The sequence below is a fragment of the Nyctereutes procyonoides genome, unplaced genomic scaffold, assembly GCF_905146905.1.
Source record: "Nyctereutes procyonoides isolate TBG_1078 unplaced genomic scaffold, NYPRO_anot_genome, whole genome shotgun sequence".
Classification (NCBI taxonomy): Eukaryota; Metazoa; Chordata; class Mammalia; order Carnivora; family Canidae; genus Nyctereutes; species Nyctereutes procyonoides.
Window position 1 is genome coordinate 9,728,667 of NW_026575031.1, and position 20,218 is coordinate 9,748,884.

At 44.8% G+C, this 20,218-nt stretch overlaps 1 protein-coding gene across 1 annotated transcript; it reads right to left on the reverse strand.

Annotated features, from left to right (window-relative positions):
- Window positions 1–2,494: 2,494 nt before the first annotated feature.
- On the reverse strand, window positions 2,495–19,914 carry TGM7 (transglutaminase 7). Its single transcript, XM_055316624.1, has 13 exons — window positions 19,827–19,914; window positions 16,527–16,709; window positions 15,856–16,101; window positions 14,939–15,057; window positions 12,700–12,828; window positions 12,434–12,611; window positions 9,938–10,076; window positions 8,390–8,493; window positions 7,747–7,989; window positions 6,001–6,327; window positions 5,417–5,577; window positions 2,915–3,048; window positions 2,495–2,654 (listed from the first exon to the last, which is right to left on the reverse strand). The coding sequence occupies exons 1-13, from the start codon at window positions 19,912–19,914 to the stop codon at window positions 2,495–2,497; spliced, it is 2,211 nt and encodes a 736-aa protein (XP_055172599.1).
- Window positions 19,915–20,218: the final 304 nt, after the last annotated feature.

A 20,218-nucleotide genomic window follows, 5' to 3' on the forward strand; every position in this document is an offset into this window, starting at 1 on the left:
CTCTGTGCCCTGGACCCTGAGGGGCTTTGGAATTGGAAGGGACTTTGAGATGGTCTAGCGTGTCCAACTGAAGTAGGGAAATGGAGCCAGACAGGCTTGCTCACACACACAAAAAAAGAAAACACTACAGAGTAAAATTTTTAAAGCCAATTTTTGGGTGAGGAGACTGGAAATTATTTGAAAAGTTGATTGGGAAGGTAGAAGTGGCTAATCCCCCTGTCGAAGGCCCTTGAAGGCTCAAGAGGAAGCCTGTCCACTGTTCCCCTTCCAGGGACACAAGTGACATAGCCAGGGAGTTTTGCAACCTCAGACCAACCTGATAGGGGGGCCAATGACTAAACAAAGGGGCGTGAGGCACTTGGCAGGTAGAGCAAAGTTTCAGATTTCCCTAGGAGCCAGCCCCAGTCTCCCTCCCGCAGGTGGGTGGGAGCCACCTGGAACACAGCAGTGGCAGAGCCCCACAGAAATGCCCTTGGCACTCAGTGGGAACAGGCACAGCTGGCACACAGGGTGGAGCTTGCAAAATCAAAATAAATTAAAAAAAAAAAAAAAACAGAGGAAGAAGGGAAAAGTGGGTGGTGAGAGGTGCCACGTGAACCTGCAGAACCAATGAGGGGCAGCAAGGCTGAAGGGCCCATGCCTGAAAACCTGCAGGGTGATGTTCTCCTTCTCTATGTTTCTGGAGTTGCAAAATTTTCCACGATGGAAATATGCCAATTTATTATGATAACTGTGTTTTTAGGGTTTTTTTTTTTACTGAGAGATAATTGGTATATGATATTTTGTAAGTTTAAGGTATACAACATGTTGATCTGTTACATTTATAAATGGTAAGATGATCACTACTTTAGTAATTTTTCTTTTGTTTCTTTTCATTTTTTCTATTCTTTCCAAATTATCTAAAGTGAGTACAAATGGTAGTGTTGCTAACACCTCCATCACATGGCATAGTTATTCCTCCTTTGTGGGGGTAAGAACATTTAAGATCTGTTCTCTTGGTAAGTTTGCAGTCTATAATACACTATTGTTAACTATAATCACAATGCCATTAGGTCTCCAGAATTTGTCTACCAACTGGAAGTTTATATTCTTTAACTAACATCTCCCCATTCCCCAGCCCCTGGTAACCACCAATTTACTCTCTGTTTCTAGGAGTTCAGCTTTTTTATACTCCACATATAAGTGATACTATATTTGTTGTTCCCTGACTTATCCTTCACTTGGCATAATGTCCTCGAAGTCCATCCATATTGTAGTAAACGGAAGGATTTCCTTTCTTTTTTGTGACTAAATAATATTTGTGTGTGTGCATGTGCACGTGTGTGTTGTGCGCACACGCATGTGACATCTTTGTCAATTCATCCACTGACAGACACTGGGGTTGTTTCCATACCTTGGCTATTGTCAATAATGCTGCAATAAACATGGGAGTGAAGATATATCAATATAGTAATATTATTTCCTTCAGATAAATACCAAACATGAGATTGCTGGATCCTAGGGTAGTTCTATATTTAACTTTTGAAGAACCTCCTTACTTTTCTATAGTGGCTGCACCAGTTTGCATTCCCACCAACAGTGCATGAGGGTTTCTTTTTCTCCGCATCCTCACTAGCACTTGTTATCTCTTATCTTTTAAGGATAACCATATAATAATAACTTTTAAAAGCACAATGAATGGTGAAGGAAAGAACAGAAGAGTAATGGCAAACTGTTAGCAGAGATTTCTTCTGAGATGGGGAGCTATTGGTAATTTTTCTTTTGTTTCTTTTCATTTTTTCTATTCTTTCCAATTTATCTAAAGTGAGTACAAATGGTTCTGAGTGAGCCCTGCGCAGCCATTCCCATGCTCTCAGGCAGCAGCAGAGAAGTCCTGCTAGATAGCTCTGGCCAGTCCCCCTGGAGGCACATTCACTGTCCTCCCAGGCCACCCTCCCCTGACCTCCCTCCTGCCTCTGCCTGCAGGCTCTCTAAAACTATTTAAATGGAGAGATCTGGGATCCTTGATTCCAGAGAAGCTGATTCAGAGGGGATCATATTGGGCTTATTATGTGGTTGGGGACCTTAAAGCATGAAAGAGAAGATAGGAAGAATGGGGATGGGGTTGGGGAGGGGGTCTTCAGCCAATACAGCTGGCAGCCAGGCCAGAGGACCAGCCAATAGCAATAAGTAGCTTGTTAGCACAGAAGAGAGAACACAGGTGTTGAATAAAGACATTTTTATTGTCTCTTCCCAAGATGCACACTGATTCTAATAGAGCTTCATTCGCCTCCAGGCAGGCTGAGAAGAGGACAGAGAAAACAAAGATAACATTACACCTTCAATGCAGAACATTGAAGAGCAGAACAGACCAAGGTGGGTCTGTGAGGGGGCTGGAAGGGCATCAGGAGTGGGGGAAGGGGAGGGGCTGGGGGATGAAGAGGAGAGCATTAGGAGGGGTGTGGGGCTCAGGGAGGGGCTGGGGTGTTGGGAGGGCATAGAGGTGGGGAGGGGTTCAAGAAGCCCTGGAGGCAGCAACAAAGATGTCCTTGTAGCCCTTGATCTCCTTGATCTCTTTGCTGCTGATGAGGACCTGCAGCTGGCGGGGTCCAGTTTTGATGGGGTAGAGGTCCAGTTGAATTTGGATGGTATGTCCAGCCACCAGAGTCCCAATGCTGAAAGTCAAAAAGAGCCTGTTAGAGCCTTAAGCAACTACTGGGGTGGATGATCTGGTTTCACCTTAGAGCCTTAAGCAACTACTGGGGTGGATGATCTGGTTTCACCTTTTGGTGGGTAAGCACCTCCCACCCTTCAATACCACCAAGCTCAACCTTCCCCAAGGAGGGTGGGAAAGTGGTGGCAAGTAGGCACCATCCAGGAGACCATCCTAGGACCCCACAAGATGTCCCTTGTCAGAGACCGGCATGGTACTTACTTATTGTATATCTGCCCATCGATGAGGCCACTTCCCTCCAGCACCATCATGCAGTTACTCAGAGCCACCGTTAGGGTATTGGTGAGGGTGATGTGGACTCTCAATGCCTTACCCACCTCAGCCCTTTTAGACACCTGTGTGGAGAAAAGGTGGGTATATTGTGGGCAACTGGCCTCATGTCTGTGCTCCAGTTCAGTCATCTCACTCCATCATCCCTCTGTTGACCACCAGGCATGGTCAACACTTAGTGCTAAAATGCTGCAGGGAGAGAAGAACATGAGCTAAGAGTATTCAAGGTTAACATGTATCCTGCCCTGTCTTAGAAGGTCACAATGCTTCAGGAAGCCACCTCCAGCTGGGAATTGACACCAAGTTGAAATCTATTTCTCTCTCCACCATCTAGTTCAGGATGGCAATTAGATCTCAACTTAAGTACCACCTCTACTCTGTTAATCATGGCTAATAGAAATGGTGTGTTGAAAAGGATCCCGAGGACAAATTGAGAGTCAGAGAGAGTTACGATTGATTAGTAGTGTCTGACACAGGCATGGGGTAAGGAAGTGGTGTCATTTGTGCCAGCTATATGCTATCAGCGATATTGTTCTAAGGCCAAGGTCACATGATATGGCAGAGCCAGGACCTGACCCAGATGTCCCAGGCCCCAGTCAGGATCTTTCTTTCCCCCACATTGCTCTGACAGTAGAAACACTGAGTTTTTCCAGGTGTGTTCTGTGCATCCCATGTGAGGTCTGTGTTATAGGGCAGCATGGCCATGGCCTGTGAGTGGGAAACAAGGATTCTAGCCTACACACTTCTAGAGCTGATGCCTAGCTCAGTGCCAGCCAAGTGATGGAATTTGATAAACAAATGTTGAACTAAAATGAGTTCTGATTTGCTTTGACGTGGATGGAAGTGGAGGGTATTATGCTGAGTAAAGTAAGTCAATTGGAGAAAGACAATCATTATATGGTTTCACTCATATGGGGACTATAAAAAATAGTGAAAGGGATTATAGGGGAAAGGAGAGAAAATGAGTGGGAAAAATTAGAGAGGGTGACAAAACATGAGAAACTCCTAACTCTGGGAAATGAACAAGGGGTAGTGGAAGGGGAGGTGGATGGAGGGATGGAGTGACTGGGTGACAGGCACTGAGGGGGGCACTTGACAGGATAAGTACTGGGTGTTATACTATATGTTGGCAAATCGAACTCCAATAAAAATATTTATTATATATATATATAACATATATATATATATATATAAAATAAAAAAATAAAATGAGTTCTGACCATCCAGATCATACTTGGGCATGTTCTGTCTCAAAAAGAAAAATCAAGGAAAAATAGGAATACATACTGACTTCTCTAAAATTCAAATGAAAGAAACAAATCTCTTACTCTAATGAGGGCATCAAAATAAAACAGGTAAAAATGTCTTTGGAATCCCTCATAGTCACACAAATCATCCCCAAGTCCCTTACCAATGGGGACCAATGAATAGTCTACTTGGCATCTGATATGTCTACACCAGATCTTGTTGGTAACCAGGGCTCTGGGTAATAGTCAGGGTCCTCACCTCAGCACCAGCATGGCCAGGTGAAAACTGTCAGGTGGCCAGGCAGCTTATGCTGTGGAGCCACTCAATTCTTGTTCTGGGTGAAGGTGGAGTATGCTAACAGATCCAGCAGGTGCAAAGCCAGGTTGGGATTAGGAAGAGGGCAAGTCCTTCATAATGTGTTGGGGGGCAGGTGGGGAAAGGAGGCTTCGAGGGAAGAAAAACCCTGGTAACAGGAGATGGAGAATATTTCTGCCCTCCATTTTTAATAAAGATTCATTCATTCATTCATTCATTCATTCATTCATCCATGAGAGACACACAGAGAGAGAGACACAGGCAGAGGGAGGAGCAGGCTCCCCATGGGGAACCCAATGCGGGATTCCATTCTGGGACTCTGAGATCACTCCCTGAGTCGAAGGCAGACAACCACTGAGCCACCCAGGTGTCCCTTTTAACCTCCATTGACCTTTCTTCCACCTGTGTTCCTTCCTCATGTAATGACCTTGCCAGCCACACACTCTTGGAACTCAAAGAGGCTCACCTTTCATTTGTTCTCCCTCTTCCCTGTCACGCCTGTATTATCTGCAGGTCCCTTTGGAATTTGATTTGTGTTTTTTCTCAAATTCACTCCTCTAATCCATCTCCCAGCCACGCCTCTCCTCTTTGTCTCTGCAAAGCCTTTCCAATACTTAATATGTCTTTATCTCCATCTCATGTCTCTGTACAGTGTCTTCCTATGCATTCTCCACAAAACGTCACCTTCTCTGGGGAGCCTTCCACTCTGTTCTGCACTTTGCACTGAGCATGAGGTAGCATTGTACTGTGCTTTAATCATCTATTTAGTGTCTGAGGCAGGGACTATGTCCTGTTTACCACTGTAGCCCAAGGCCCTGGGTTGAGTGAGTCAGAGGACTCCTGGGCTCCATCTCCGTCCAGACACCTTACCTCAATAGATAAGTGGGGAGGCTCCAGAGAGATATCTTTTAGGACCAGCAGGGACCTCCCCGTATCTTCCACCTTGGCAATGCCAGACACGCGGATCAGCTTCTCATCTGTCAGCTTGTTTCTATAATTTTCGTAGGGTAGCAAGAGTGGCCACTGTATCTCTAAGCACAGACAAAAGACACCTTGAGTCTGGAAGGAAAGAGAGAGGGGCAGGGAGAGACAGAATATGTGTATATGTGAGAAAGAGTATGCGTGTGAGTCTATATGTGTGTGCAAGTATATTTGTGTGACAGAGAGGGGGAGAGATGCAGTGTACTTACCCTATACCCACTGCCCCCAGGGGGCACTGCTATGTTTCCCCTAGTGGGATGGTGTCAGAGGCACAGCACATGGCATGCAACCTCCTGCCAATAGCAGCTTCACTGCCTGGTGTGTATGTGAGTGTGTGTGTGTGTGTGTGTGTGTGTGTGTTTGTGTTGGGGTGCCGGGATCTCTGTGTAATCTGGCTGAACCATCCCTGCTTTATTCATGACCCCAAAGTTCCCATCCTTATTGGTGCCTTTCCCGGCCTACCCTATACTCACCCTCCCCAAAGTCCAGGTCCAAGTGCACTGTTTGCCTCCAAAGGGGTTCCCGGGTGTCACCCTGGTGCAATAGGGCCTGCGCACTGAAGCGCACCACCAGTCTGATGGGACCCCGGGGATGGACTCTGTCCGGCACCCTCCGGGCATGCAGTTTCAGCATCAGGTCATGACCCCACTCAGGTGTCTTGGCCAGGTGAAGCTGCAGCTGTGCTGGCTGGTCCTGAGAGCCCCTAGACCCAAGCAGATCTAGGAAGGGAGAAGAGGCCCTTCTTGGGCTCAGCATTTTCCGGGAAGCCTTCATGAACACAGATCGCTCCTCGGGGGATCCTGGCAGAAAGAAGAACCAGGAAAGCCTTCAGTGAGGAGGGATTGAGAGGAGCAGTGGCCTTCTTGGGGAAAGAAGCTACCCCCAAAATTCCCAGCTCCCCTCCCAAAACCCCAGCCACATGAATAGCTGCATCAGGAGGTGATATAGCATCATGGCTAAGAACATAGGGATTGGTATTGCTTGATTGGTGCTGGGTTCAAATCCTTGCTCAGGCACAGTTCCTTAATCTCTGGGTACTCAGTTCTTTTATTTTTCAAAGATTTTATTTATTTATTTATTTATTCATAAGAGACACACACAGAGAGAGGCAGAGGCATAGGCAGAAAGAGAAGCAGACTCCCTGCAGGGAGCCCAATGCAGGACTTGATCCCAGGACCCTGGGATCACGCCCTGAGCCAAAGGCAGATAGATGCTCAGCCACTGAGCCACCCAGATGTCCTTCCATTCTTTTATCTGTAACTGAGGTCTAACTCCTTGCCTCCTAGAGCTGCCAAAAATTTGAGTTATATAAGTTGCTGAATATAAGCACCTAGTGTTGTTCTTTGTCTTCAGTATTGCCACCATCATTGCTGTCATCATCATCAAAGCCAGAGACTTCTTCCCCCACCAGCATCCTCACTTCTAAAATACATGCTCAAGTCTTCTGAATGGATCTTTGTCTTTTGCTCCTGGGGGCTACTCAATATTCAGGCTGAGCCCCAACTCACCCAAACTGTGGACTTCTCTAGAGCAGCTACTGTGTACCAGAGGCACTGCTCCAAGTGCTTTCTGTGTATCCACTCATTTGCCCTCATGACAGCCCTCTGAAATGCCATTAACCCATTTTATAAATGAGGAAGTAGAGGATGGTAAGAACATATCCAGGCTTACATAGCTAGAACCTAGGAGGGCCTTGGTTAGTACTCAAGCAGCATGACTTCCCCTGGCCTCCACAGGGACATCTACACCCTTCCACAGGCCAGGCATCCTTTCCCTCCTGAAGCATCTGCCTCCCCCCTTGCTGCTACCCCCCGCTGCCATGACATAACGAGATCGTGATATGACCCTAGGACAGAGTTGCCAGGTAAAATAAAGGACATTGTATTTGAATTTCAGGTAAATTTGAATTTTAGATATACAATGAATAATTTTTAGCTAAATATACTGCATACTATATTTAGGACACACTTATACTAATAAAATATTTGCTTATCTGAATTTATCTGGAATTCAGATTTAACTGGGCACCCTCTGTTTTTATTTGCTCAATTCAGCAACTCTACGGCCATGTGGCCAGGGTCCAGGAAAGCCAGAGTTTGCCACGAGGAGGAAGTGATCAGGTGGTGATGATCGTAACACGAGTAAGCCATCCTCACTGGGAGGCACAGAAAGGAGGGTCTACCCACCCCCCTTCCCTGAATCCCCAGGGCCCCAAGCACCTTCTGGATACTTGTAGGAACTGGTAATGTTCTGGCGCTGATCTGACCCTACCATCTTGGTGCTGATTTCCTTCCCAATGGAACTGGTATTATGGACCAGGATTTCCTGGGCCTGACCATTCCTGAAGAGCCAAATGACTTCATCAGCATTCACTTCCGCGTATACAAATGGGGTGTCATAGGGCAAGTGGACCTCCCCTTCCCTGACGGCCTTCACAGAGGCAGGGCCACAGCAGAACAGGCCTGTGGAGGGAACAGAAGTTGAGGATGGCTGACAGCGGCTAGCATGTGGACTGGGATGGGTGGTTGGGGAGGGGGGGTGGGCAGGGGCCAGTAGGGAGATGGGATGGAGAAAACCCACATCTACCGAGTACTCTCAGGTTCCCACAGATTCATCTGATCTTCACACCCACAGATTCATCTGATCTTCACACCCACCCTGTCAAGTGGCATTTATCATCTTCCCCACTTTACAGGTGAGGAAGCAACTGAGAGGTCCTGTGACTCATCAGGGTCATCCAGTTGAAAGCAACAAAGAGAAAAACACTACTCACTACTCCTTTCTGGCCTCCTGCTCTTGTGGTCAGTCCCCCTGCCAACATCCCCACAGAGCCCGGACCCTTCCAGAGTGGCCCTTACTCACCATTGCTGGTTTGCTGGGGTGTGGGGTCCAGAACCTGCCAACCATTGTATCCTGGTGGGAGGTCTTTCCGGATCATCCAGCACTCATTCCAGACATGGAAATTCCTATAGTTAGGAGATGAGAATCATGTTTTCAGATTTGCCAGGTACTGGGCACTATACTGAGTGCTATAATTTATATAAGTTTTTTAAAATTAAAGTGTAGTTGATATACAATATTGTATTAGTTTCAGGTGTGACAATATAGTGATTTAACATTTATATAAATTAGGAAGTGATCACCATGAAAAATCTAGCTACCGTCTGGTACTGTACAAAGTTGTTATGTATTAATTATATCTCCACCTTTTTTTTACTTATTTGAAAGTAATTTCAAGCTTATGGTAAAGTCACAAGCATAGTCCATCTATCCATCTGTGATTACCATTCTGCCCCATTTGCTTTATCATTGGCTTTCTCTCAGTATGGATATGAAGATTATGAATACGTTTTTTCTTTTGCTTTTTTACCTCAGTGTGTATTTTCTAAGAATAGAGATCTTCCCCTACATGATCGTGAACAGTTATCAACCTCATACATTTACTATTGATATAATATCTTTATCTAATTTGTCTATACTTCAGTTTTGTCAGCTGACTTACTAATGTCCTTTACAGCATTCCTTTCTGCCCAGTCCAGGATCAGACATTGCATCTAGTTGTGCAGTGTCCTTTGGTCTGTTTGGATCTGGAGTATTTCTTCAACCTTTGTTTTATTACATTGACATTTTGAATACAGTATTCATTTATTTGCCAGAGTGATCCTCATTTTGAACTTGTCTGATGTTTCCTCATGATTAGATTTGGATTATGCATTCATACACAGAATTCTACATAAGTGATAACAGCCTTCCCAAATATACTACTGCTGATTGAATGGAGGATGCTTTGGCTCCCGAGGAGCTCAGAGAAGGAGGGGCTCCAAAGACAGCTGCTAGTTCTCACACAACTCAAAGATCTTACCTGGAAACTGGCTGGAAAAGGAAAAACAGAAAAATCAGATTTTCGGTAGAGCCGAGGAGAAAGGAACATGGGGAAGAGACTAGAGATAAAGAAATGACAGGACATACAGAGATACACACATGCATACACACACGTGCAGAGAGGGAATGAGGTGGGTAGAGGAACCAGCAAGAGGGACTGAGAAAGTAGACAGAGGCAGCGAGTTCAGGCTTTGCCCTAACAGGGCAAGCAGAGAATGGCACAAACAGAATGACTCAAAGAAGGAAGAATAAGAGGCATACAGATTATAAGGTTACTATTCACAGAACACATGATGTATTCATTCGGTTGTGGGCTTCAGTGTTGTCCCATAGTCTTCTATCTCTGAAATGAGTGTGCTGTGATTATCTAATTAGCCAGAACAGTTTCCTAGGTTGGGGAATTACTCCCTGGGCACCAACAACAAAGTGCAGGGTAATGCACTACCTCAAGACCAGAGAGGATCATGTCAAAGTTTCCCTACCCTTCCTGAAACAGAGCAGAGATCTGTTTGAGACCATGCCCCTTACCATATTTTGTCTCGTTTCTGAACTGGCAGCATCTCTGCATTTTGGTCAAAGTAGGTGTCGATGGTTAAGTTCCCATCCATGTTGTGTGCAGAACGGAAACTGGAAACCACACGAGTTGGAACACCTAAACATCTCATTACTAAAGAGAAGGAAAGTATGGAGAATTGCTGGGTTCATTTCAAGCAGAATCATTGGCTTCCCATGCATACTTTCTAAGTTTTAAGCTGGAGGAAAGAAAGAAGGCCAAGACTCTTACAAATCCATACCTGTAACTCCTCTATTCTCAGAGCACTGCACCCAGGCCCAGAACCCTGCTGCCTACCTGCCCCATCGATGGTCTCCATCCTACTAGGAGAAAGAAATCATTTGAAGGTTACTTAAAACACCAATATGCAACTCAATTTATAACTTGGGGCTTTTTCTGTTCAGCATCTTTCCAAATTAAAAACAGAGAACCTAAAACATTTGCTAATTTGAAAGAAAATTTTAAAGACTTTAGGCCTTATGCTGTGGCCAGTTTCAGAAGAGAAGCCGTCTGACCTTAGGTAAGTGGCTTAACTTCTTTGAGACTTGGTCTCCTGTATGTAACAAAATAAGGAATTGGACTAGATGATTTTCAGTCCTGAAATTCTAAATGTGTAATTCTACTGAAATACAAGAGTTTGGAGGAGGTAAGAAAGAAATTCAAGAAAGGACAGAAGGGCTATATAGGCTTAACAAAGATAAGTGGCAGACCTCAGAGACAAAGGGAACCTGCAGGGCCAATGAGGCAACAACCATCTTTGATAAGGCAACAGCATCCTCTTGTGGCTTCTCAGGATAGTACTACAAAGGCTTTTTAAAGCTGAGTTAAGATTTCACTTAAGTAATTAAGATCTATTCATACAAAGCAGATATTACAACACCTACACTACCACCACACACAAGTGCATGTGACACACACACACACACACACACACACACACACACACACCTGCCCAGGACCAAATAAAATCAAGCCAAGAGCCAGATATGACTTTTGGAACATAGATCCCCACCTCAGCCAACGAGGCAAGGAGTTCAGAGGAGTTTAGACAGAGGGAGATTTATCTTACCCCTCCTGGCTCAGGAGGAGCTCAGGGTGCCTCCTGAGGCTGCTGGGAGGATAATAATGCTTTGGAAAGTAAGAGGACTGTTGAGATTGATGAATCTTTCTGTTTCAATTGATTCAAGAGCCCCAAATGCAGCCAGTCATCTGTTCACAGTTACCTCTCTACTCCCAGCATTGCTCCTGGGCTTTTCACAACCCCTCTGCAGGGATGACAGTTAGACCAGGGCTGCAAGTGGCGAGAGGCTGTGTAATGGGAGCAGCTGACCTCTCACACAATGGCCCCAGAACTCTAGGGCCTGGGAGTAGGGAGACGCTTCAAGGTGGAGTAAGGATGCAGACAGAGACCTCTTTCCCTCATCCCAGTGTCTAAGGGCTTGAACCCTCTTACACGACACCTGCCTAGCCAGGGACTTCCCAGCTCAAGGCAAATGTGGCCATACTAAATTCTGGTGCTGTGCTGAACATTTTCCAGGAATAATTGAAGAGGAAAGTGAGGTCACTTGATTTGAACACTCAGATTTAAACATCTCCTCTGTCTGCAGCACCCATACCTAACTTCCAAGCTATGCTGTCCCTCTCAGAAATATCTAGAACTTTGTCTTTGGCCCCTGTCTCTGTCTTTCCTGTTCTGTGCTCCCTCATTCTCCAATTCAGAGCCAACCCATTCATTCAGCAAACATTGACTGAGCCCCACAGTGTAATAGGTAACGCTGTGTAAGGTGCTTCTGCCTTGCATGAGGGAGGACAGAAGGGCACCTCAGTATTCTATCTTTCCTTCACCTTTGCAGATAATTCAAACAACACCTTTCTACTAAATTATAAATAAATGATAATGCATAAAACATTGATGCTCCATGCAGGTAGTCAGCAGAGTAGCAAACCTCCAATTGTAACTCCTCAAGAGAAGTATTTCTCAATATTCTCAGTATTCTCGGAGAGAATACTTTCTCTCCGAGAGAAGTATTTGGGAGACATCAGCTCTGCCCATGGGTGAGATCAGGCTTTCCCAGACCATCTGCTTGCAAAGCAGGCTTCCGCCAGCCTGTCCCTGACTCCGGGCTCACCTGGAGCTGAGAAACTTGAGCAGTGGCAGAAGGAAGCTGCCTTTGCTTCTACTTTGGGACCACAAGCTTCTCTATCCAGGAGACCATTTTAATAGTCTATCTGCCATCAAGGAGACTGAATGATTGCAACAGGTCAACCTCTCTCCTAGGTAAATATGCAAGACTCCTCAAGACTACAGAGTGTGCTGGGTAAGAGTCCATGTGTTCACTGCTCCTTAGCTGTGGGGCTATAAATAAGCCACAGTTAACTTAAGTGAAAATGGAGATATCAGAGCCCAACCTCAAAGAGTTATCAAGAAAATTAAATAAATGATTCTCCATCTTCATCTCCCCATCACTCACCTGTGCACATAACAGCTGCAAAGACCCAGCACTGCCCAAACTTCACAGGCTGCTTGCCCCTGGCTGACCACTGCCGTAGGATGGCTACACTGCCATTCCACTCCAATGGGCTGACACCCCTGGAGTAGTCTTCTCCCCAGTTCCCCTGCAGCACACCGCTGTCATCATTGCTGTTGATCTGCAAAGGACAGACAGGTGGGTTTCCACAGTGCCCTAGGGGAGCTCAGATTGTCCTCAGATGAAGGTGAGAAAGTTTCTCTCCTTACCATGGCACTCACCACCCTGCAGACATATACCGGGTCATTCCGCTGGGAGTAGTCTTTGGATGGGTTCTCTAAGAAGTACAGGCTCTTGTCCAAGATCTCAAAGCATATATCTATGATGTCCTCTTCAAACTTCCAAGTGATTTCATGGGAGAGAAAAGAGAAAAGTCAAAATGTCTAGCATCCTGAAACTTTGAGTCCATAACACACACTTTTAGGGATGGTGCATATGTGCTAGGGATGGGAGTGGGGTTAAATATTAGACAGGGTCCTGCCTTCAAAGAGCTTACAATCAAATTGGGAATGTATGAGATTAAGAATTCTGAAAAATTAACCTATGTGGCTCTGATGGAAAAATCCAAACAGAATTCGGAAGTGAGAGGTCTATTGACCAAGAGATCAGAGAAGGCCATGGGTGCCAGTGGACTTTGAAGGACTAGGTGGACAGGAAGAGAGCAGGGTGGGAATGTTCACCTGAGGTCTTTGAGTTTGGTGGTGCCAAGGATAGGACTTAGAGATTTTTTATTTCTAGAGAACATGAGGGAAGAGGAAAGATCAGACGGATAAATACAGGGTCGGCCAGGAGAGGAGAGGGAGCAGAGTGTGGGGATCCCAGGAGAAGCCAGTAGTCTCATAACATACATTTATAACATATATTTGTGATATATGCTGCAGCCCTTTGGCTGCCAAATGCATTGGTATTTTTTTTCAGTTTCAAAAAATCGTATAAGCTGTCACAGTCGGAGAACAGGGCAACTGGTCTTCCTCAGAAAGGACCCCTGCTCTCTCCCCCACTGCCCTCCTGGTGAGTGTGGATGGGGTTGAAATGTCAGTGGGAGGAAGGCAGAAAGTATACCAGGCACGGTTGGTGGTTGAGAGTGGAAAAGTTGCTCACAGCCAAAGATCCCACCCTTTGTACACTGACTGGATATTTGATGTTATTAAAGGAATTACTTGTTCATTTTTCAGTTATGATAATGTATTATGGTTTGGTTTTTCAGAAAGAGTCATCATCTTTTAGAGCTATAAAAAAAAGCATTACTGGATTAAATGATATAGTATCTACAATTTCCTTCCAAAAATTCCAGTGATGAGTTGGGAGTGATGGGGACAGTGGGCAAACTTTTTCTCTAATGAACCAGATAGTAAGTACTTTAGGTTTTGCAAGCTTTGGAGCCTCTGTTTCAACTACCCAATTCTGCCACTGTAGCACTAACACACCCATAGATGATACTTAAGTGAATGAACATGGCTGTGTTCCCCTAAAATGTTATTTTTGGACATCAAGCTTATTGAACTTCATATCATTTTCACATCAAAACAATTTTTAGGGTTTTTTTCCAAAAACTTAAAAATATGAAAACCAGGGATCCCTGGGTGGCGCAGCGGTTTAGCGCCTGACTTTAGCCCAGGGCGCGATCCTGGAGACCCGGGATCGAATCCCACGTCCGGCTCCCAGTGCATGGAGCCTGCTTCTCCCTCTGCCTATGTCTCTGCCTCTCTCTCTCTGTGTGACTATCATAAATAAATAAAAAAATTTAAAAAAAAATATGAAAACCATCCTAAATCATGGACCATTCAAAAACAGTCAGTAGACTATAGTATGTAAAACTCTGGTATAGACGGAATAAGATTCACCATAAATTGCTTACTAATGAAACTGAGAGATAAGTTCATTTTAGTAGCCTGTCTACTTGGATTATGTTTTAAGTTTTTTTATATAAAATATTAAAAACTTGAGGGCCACCTGCCTGGCTCAGTTGGTAGAGCATGCAACTTTTGATCTCTGGGTTTTAAGTTTTGTTTTGTTTTTTAATTTTTATTTATTTATGATAGTCACACAGGGAGAGAGAGAGAGAGAGAGAGAGAGAGGCAGAGACACAGGCAGAGGGAGAAGCAGGCTCCATGCACCGGGAGCCCGACGTGGGATTCGATCCCGGGTCTCCAGGATCGCGCCCTGGGCCAAAGGCAGGCGCCAAACCGCTGTGCCACCCAGGGATCCCCTGGGTTTTAAGTTTGAGTCCCGTGTTGGGTGTAGAGATTACTTTTAAATCTTTAAAAAAGACAAAAACCTTGAAAGATGTCTCCCTTTCCTTCCTTACCCCTCTTATTGGAGGGGAAATTGGCCAGCACCACACACCCAGACTTTTTGTTAGTGGCCCTTTGTGAGCTAATACACAGAGTTGATAAAGAACCAGCTGAAGGAGACCTGCCCCAGACCCACTTTTGGTGACAGTGTTACCTGTCCATAGTTCCAGGGCCAGGCAGTGATGAATCTTTCATGACCCTTGTAAACAAAGCCATAGTCCATCATGATATACTCCTGCAGCAGTATTTCACTTGGCAGGTAGACTTCATCCTCTGAGGGGTTAAGTAGTAGAGGGGGCAAAAAAGAAACAGTAATTAAAAGTCAGTAATGATAGTGTCTTGCTGGCTAATAGGAGAAGGAACTGGTTGATGGCAATAGAAATCAAGACTGGACCCCTTAAAAGTCTACTGTGCTTTTCTAGAGGCCAGTGTTAGAATCTGTACTTTAAAAATAATGACTGTCATTTTCTTTTAAAAAAAATATTTTATTTATTCATGAGACACACACACACACACACACACACAGAGGCAGAGACAGAGAGGCAGAGACATAGGTTAGAGAGAGAAGCAAGCTCCACGCAGGGAGCCCAACCTGGGACTCGATCCTGGGTCTCCAGGATCACACCCCGGGCCAAAGGCGGCGCTAAACCTCTAAGCCACCAGGGCTGCCCCCAGCGACTGTCATTTTCTCATTGTAAAGTGAAAAACTTATTGTAGAGATTTGGAAAATATGGATGATGGAAAGAAGATAATGAAAATCACTCAGTGCCATTACTCAGAGAAACCCCCCATTACAATTTGGTGTATTCTAGCCATTCTTTCTCTCCACGTATATGTAATATAATTAGGGTCCCCTGTGTTCCATTTGTCTAATCTGTTTCACTTAACATCACACCATGAACATTTTCATCATGCCATTAATTTTTTTTTTTTTTAAGATGGATTTAGTGTGAGCACATGGTAGTATATGACATAGATAGGCAGCTTTCATCTTCTGGGCTTTCTCAGAAGAACTTCAGTGAGTACTCCCAGTCAATCAGGTTAGCATTACAGACCATAAGCAAGTCATACCTGCATTCCAGGGGTTAAAAAGGAGGATGAAAGTTCCCACTGGGTGAGCCACACTGTGACCCTGGCCCTGAGAGATCTCTATCTTCAGAGTGTAGGGACCAATGACCGCACTGGCTGGTGTGAAAAAGGAGACTAAGAGTGAGTTGGTGTCAGTGGTGAAGTCAGAAGCGCTCCAGACATTGCCTTTTCGAGCCTGGGTGAGGGAGAAGGTGGCTCGGGTTCCCAGCAACTCCATGGGTGCCGGTCCTGTGTGGGAGAGAATGACCCCAGAACGAGGTTTAAAATCTATGTGACATGATTCCAGGGAGACTGGGAGGACCACCTGCGATTCCTTTTGGTTTAAGGCTTTATTGTCACAGGGTGTCTTTGGGCAAGCCATTGAAGACCTGTGGGCCTCAGTTTTTTTTAATGTGTAAAATGGGATCATCATAGTACCCACCTGAGACTCTTGTTATAGGGATTAAATGAAATAATATGCATAAAGTTTGAGCACAGCACCTGTTGCATAATGGAAAGTTGGCTGTTACTATCAAAATTGCAGTTTGCCGAGTTGGCCAAATCTTTCCTTAACATCACTTTCAGGGTTCTGGGGATCTCGGGAAAAGAGAGGGGTGGGAGCGCTCAGAAAGGCTCCTACAGGTGAATTTTGCCTTGGGGCAGGATGAACTCACCAGTCTCAGCCACAAAGGTAAGGTAGTCTTTCCCAAAGCGGAAGGATCGGTTAAAATGTAGCTGGAGCACAAAGGACTGGCCCCGGCGCACAATAAGCCGCTTCAGGCCCATCTCCTGTGTGTGATGCTCCTTGTTGTTCCTTGGGCTCTGCAGATCAACAGACCTGAGCTCCAAGGCTGCCACTGGAGGGGGAGGGGAGGAGACAGGTCATTAATCACCCAGCCAAAGCTCCCATGCTCTGAATTAGGTAGGATTCTGTCCAGAGAGTAGCCCTTCTGCCACCCTGCCTCCTAGTTTCACAACTTAGCCTCGTGGGACAATTTAGCAGGCCCTGACCCTAGAGTGGGAAGGTTGTGATCCTTGTGACCTCTGCACCCAGACCAGACTGGGAGCCATAGGGTTTAAGAATTAGGGTCCCAGGAAGAGAAATGTTTCCATATAATACTGAAACTTAACCATTAAAGTGCCACCACATACTCTTAACTACTTTTGTGGGCAATCTTTCCAAAAGTTACTCTATTGTGCTGCTGACAGAGGATAGAGCGTATTATAATTTTGTATGAATTCAGTCAATGCGCTGACTGGAGGCTGGAACCTCAGCTATAGGCAAGTCCCCGCTTTAAGATACTAGGTGGTAGCTTATTTCTCACCTCTCAGCCACATTCCAGGTGGACGAGGGCACAGACTCTTTCCAGGATGCTACTGTACATGTGCACCTAGTATACAGTTTAAGACTCTCAAAGCACAGTGGGCCGGAGTGCAGGCTCTCCCCACCTCAGCTGTAAGACTTTGAATAAGTCCCTTAAGTCCATAGACATCAGTTTTCTAGCTGAAAAATGGAGACAGTGGTATTCCTAGCCTTAGGGTTCACGTGCACATTGAGTGAGGATTCACAAGTAAAGACCTTATTGTAGCAGCAGGTACAGAGTAAGCACCCAACAATCACTAATTGCTCTTAATGCTAATAAAAATGCAGCCTCAGACTGCATTTGCTTTGTTATTTATTTATTTATTTATTTATTTATTTATTTATTTATTTGCACTAACAGTAAGCAAAAATCCATCAGATATTTTTTACTAGTAGCACATCAGTTTATTTCAGTGGTTCTCCACTGGAGAAATTCTGTCCCCTAGAGGACATTTAGCAATGCCTGGAGACATTTTTGATTGTCACAACTAGAGAATGAGGCCAAGGATCCTGCCAAATAGTATCCTAGAGGAAAAACAAATCTTGGCACCCACCCACTTTTTATACCATTCACATTTTGAACTTCTACATATATTTTTTATGTTTTTGCTAAATGAGTTCACTTTGCTAGTTTCAGCCCATCTTTCCTACCTGGCTAGACTTCTTGAATTCTAATTCTTTTACTCAAATGCTTCACCTTAACACCTGGGAATTGCCTAAACTATTTTCTAGTTCTTCATCCAAGTCATAGGTAATAAGATGGTTCTAAGCATTAGGGCTTACGTCAGATGCCAATGGAGCTTTCTTCCAGGTTAATGCTGAGCTATTAGGAAATACTCTTTTAGTTGTTCAACTAACTGTGACTACATCTAATACTTTACATGAGGAAAGTGGATTAAGTGTTTAAAAATGTCTTTCACAGGGGTGCCTGGTTGGCTCAGTCAGTTAAGCATCTGCCTTTGGCTCAGGTCATGATCCCAGGAGAGATTCCCTGTGTTGGGCTCCCTGCTCAGCAGGGAGATGCTTGTCCCTCTCCTTCTCCTGCCCCTTCCCCAACTCCTTCAACAGAAAGGAGCCCCTTCCCCCTTCTGCCCCTTCCCCCTCTTCCCCGCCCCCTCTCCGTACCTGCTCTATTGCTTACTCTGTCTCTCTCTCTCTGCCAAATAAATAAATAAATAAAATATTTTTTAAATGTCTTTCACAGTCTAAAAATCAAATCCAGCTTTCATATTTGCATCTTTCCTAAAAATTTGTTAAATATTTGGCTAAAAACAGAGTGCTCCTGATGATCCCTTAATCCCCCTTCTTGTAACCTTCTTTCCTTGAGGTAGATTCAAAGATGAATTACTGGATCAAATCATACAAAGCTTTTAAACCTCTTGATGTAACTTAAGCACTTAAATAATTATATTATTGGAACCAGAAAAGTTAGGGCAAGATCTAAAACAGATGCCTTAGAGTTACTTAACAGCATTTTTAAAACATCAGGTCCAATCCATTAGTAGTTTGCAAAATCAGTTTAAAGAAATGTGACCAATATTTTTTAAAAATATAAAATATCACAATGTATCTAATCACACATAAGGAGATCAAGTATAATTTTATGTGCAACTGAGTCATGATGTAAACTGTGGGTCATGGTCAAAAAAGTTTGAAAGCAACTGGCCTAGAAACTGGTGGAAGCTGATTGCATCTTATCTGTTCTTGAGGAGCCTGACATTTTTACAACAGGAACTACGCGGCCTCTGAAAGAAGCTTCTCCACCCCATGTCGAGTGCTCAGTGGCCATTCCACCCTGAAAGATCAGATAGCCAAAGAGCACTCAGGAGCGCTTATATCACTTCCACAGGAAGGAACAGAAGGGAGTGGGGTGGGGGGCAGCATTTTTCTGGCTGCTGTTCACAGCTAGAAGCATGGTTTGTAAGGGCAGCCAACTCAATTCTCCATTTACCCAGGCTGGTGCTTGAGTTGGGAAGGAAAGTGGGAGAGGAAGAAGGAAAATGCCTTCCTCTCTGTGCCAGGCTGCAGTGCATGGACAAAACTCATTCTCCTTTGGAAATTCAGGTTTTCTTTTTTATTCCACTTAATACCATTATGCATTTGGCTCACTAAAGTGCTTTTCCTATCAGGGAGACAGTGACTTCAAAAAACAAGAGGGAGGTCCTTCAAGGGAGCAGGAAAAGAAAATCAAGAGGATCAGGAGAGGTTCAACAAAGCAGGAAATGAAGCAGAAGCAATTAGTAAAAATATGTCAGCACCCACAAGGTCTTCTTGACTTGGCCACCGGCCCACCAGAGTTAATGATGTGAGTAAGAGGAGAGTAAGCCCCAGCCACATGACTCCTGGGTGCTTAACTAATACAAAGACAAGGAAGGATCAAATATACCCCCATTTATTATTAGTCTTAAAAAGTGTGGGGAAAGACGGGGATGACATTTAAACAACAACCTGCCTGTGATGAGTTCTGAAGCTCCTGCCCCCTGAGATGAAAGCCTGAGGCAGCCCCATTCTTGAGAATGGCTCCATCTGCCCTTGGGTCTTAGGTCAGAGGTAACCACTGCACAGGGGCTTTCTTCAGCCACTGAATATGATGCCCCACATCTCACCCTACTGCTTGCCATCACAACCCCGTCTTTATTCTTTGTTGGGCACTTAATAGTGTCTAGAATTAGTTCCAGAGAAGCAAAGACCTTGGCCATCTTCTCACACCTGGATCCCCCATGCCTCAGATAGAGCATGGTTCCTAATCATTACTAATGATAGCTAATGCTCACTGAGTACCTACTACATGCCAGACACCATCAGAAGCATTTTATGTGTCTGAAAGCATTTCTATTCTCACAACCACCCTGTAATGGAGGTGTTAATATTCTTCCCCACATGCAGGAAGGTATAGGGCAGATCTGGGATTCAAACCCAGGTAGGCTGGCTCCAGAGCCTTCACTCTTAACCTTGACAGTCTCTGGCCTTCCCTGGTGAGTGCTCTGAGATGTTTGCTGAAGC

What these genes read in the sequence shown, in the direction of transcription:
- TGM7 (XM_055316624.1), bottom strand. Translation starts at nt 19,914, where the DNA reads ATGGCCAAGGTCTTTGCTTCTCTGGAACTAATTCTAGACACTATTAAG. An exon ending in TACCTTTGTGGCTGAGACTG is followed by an intron (nt 16,102 to 16,526) that starts GTGAGTTCATCC and finishes TCTCCCACACAG; the next exon opens with GACCGGCACCCATGGAGTTG. An exon ending in GGCCCTGGAACTATGGACAG is followed by an intron (nt 12,829 to 14,938) that starts GTAACACTGTCA and finishes ATCACTTGGAAG; the next exon opens with TTTGAAGAGGACATCATAGA.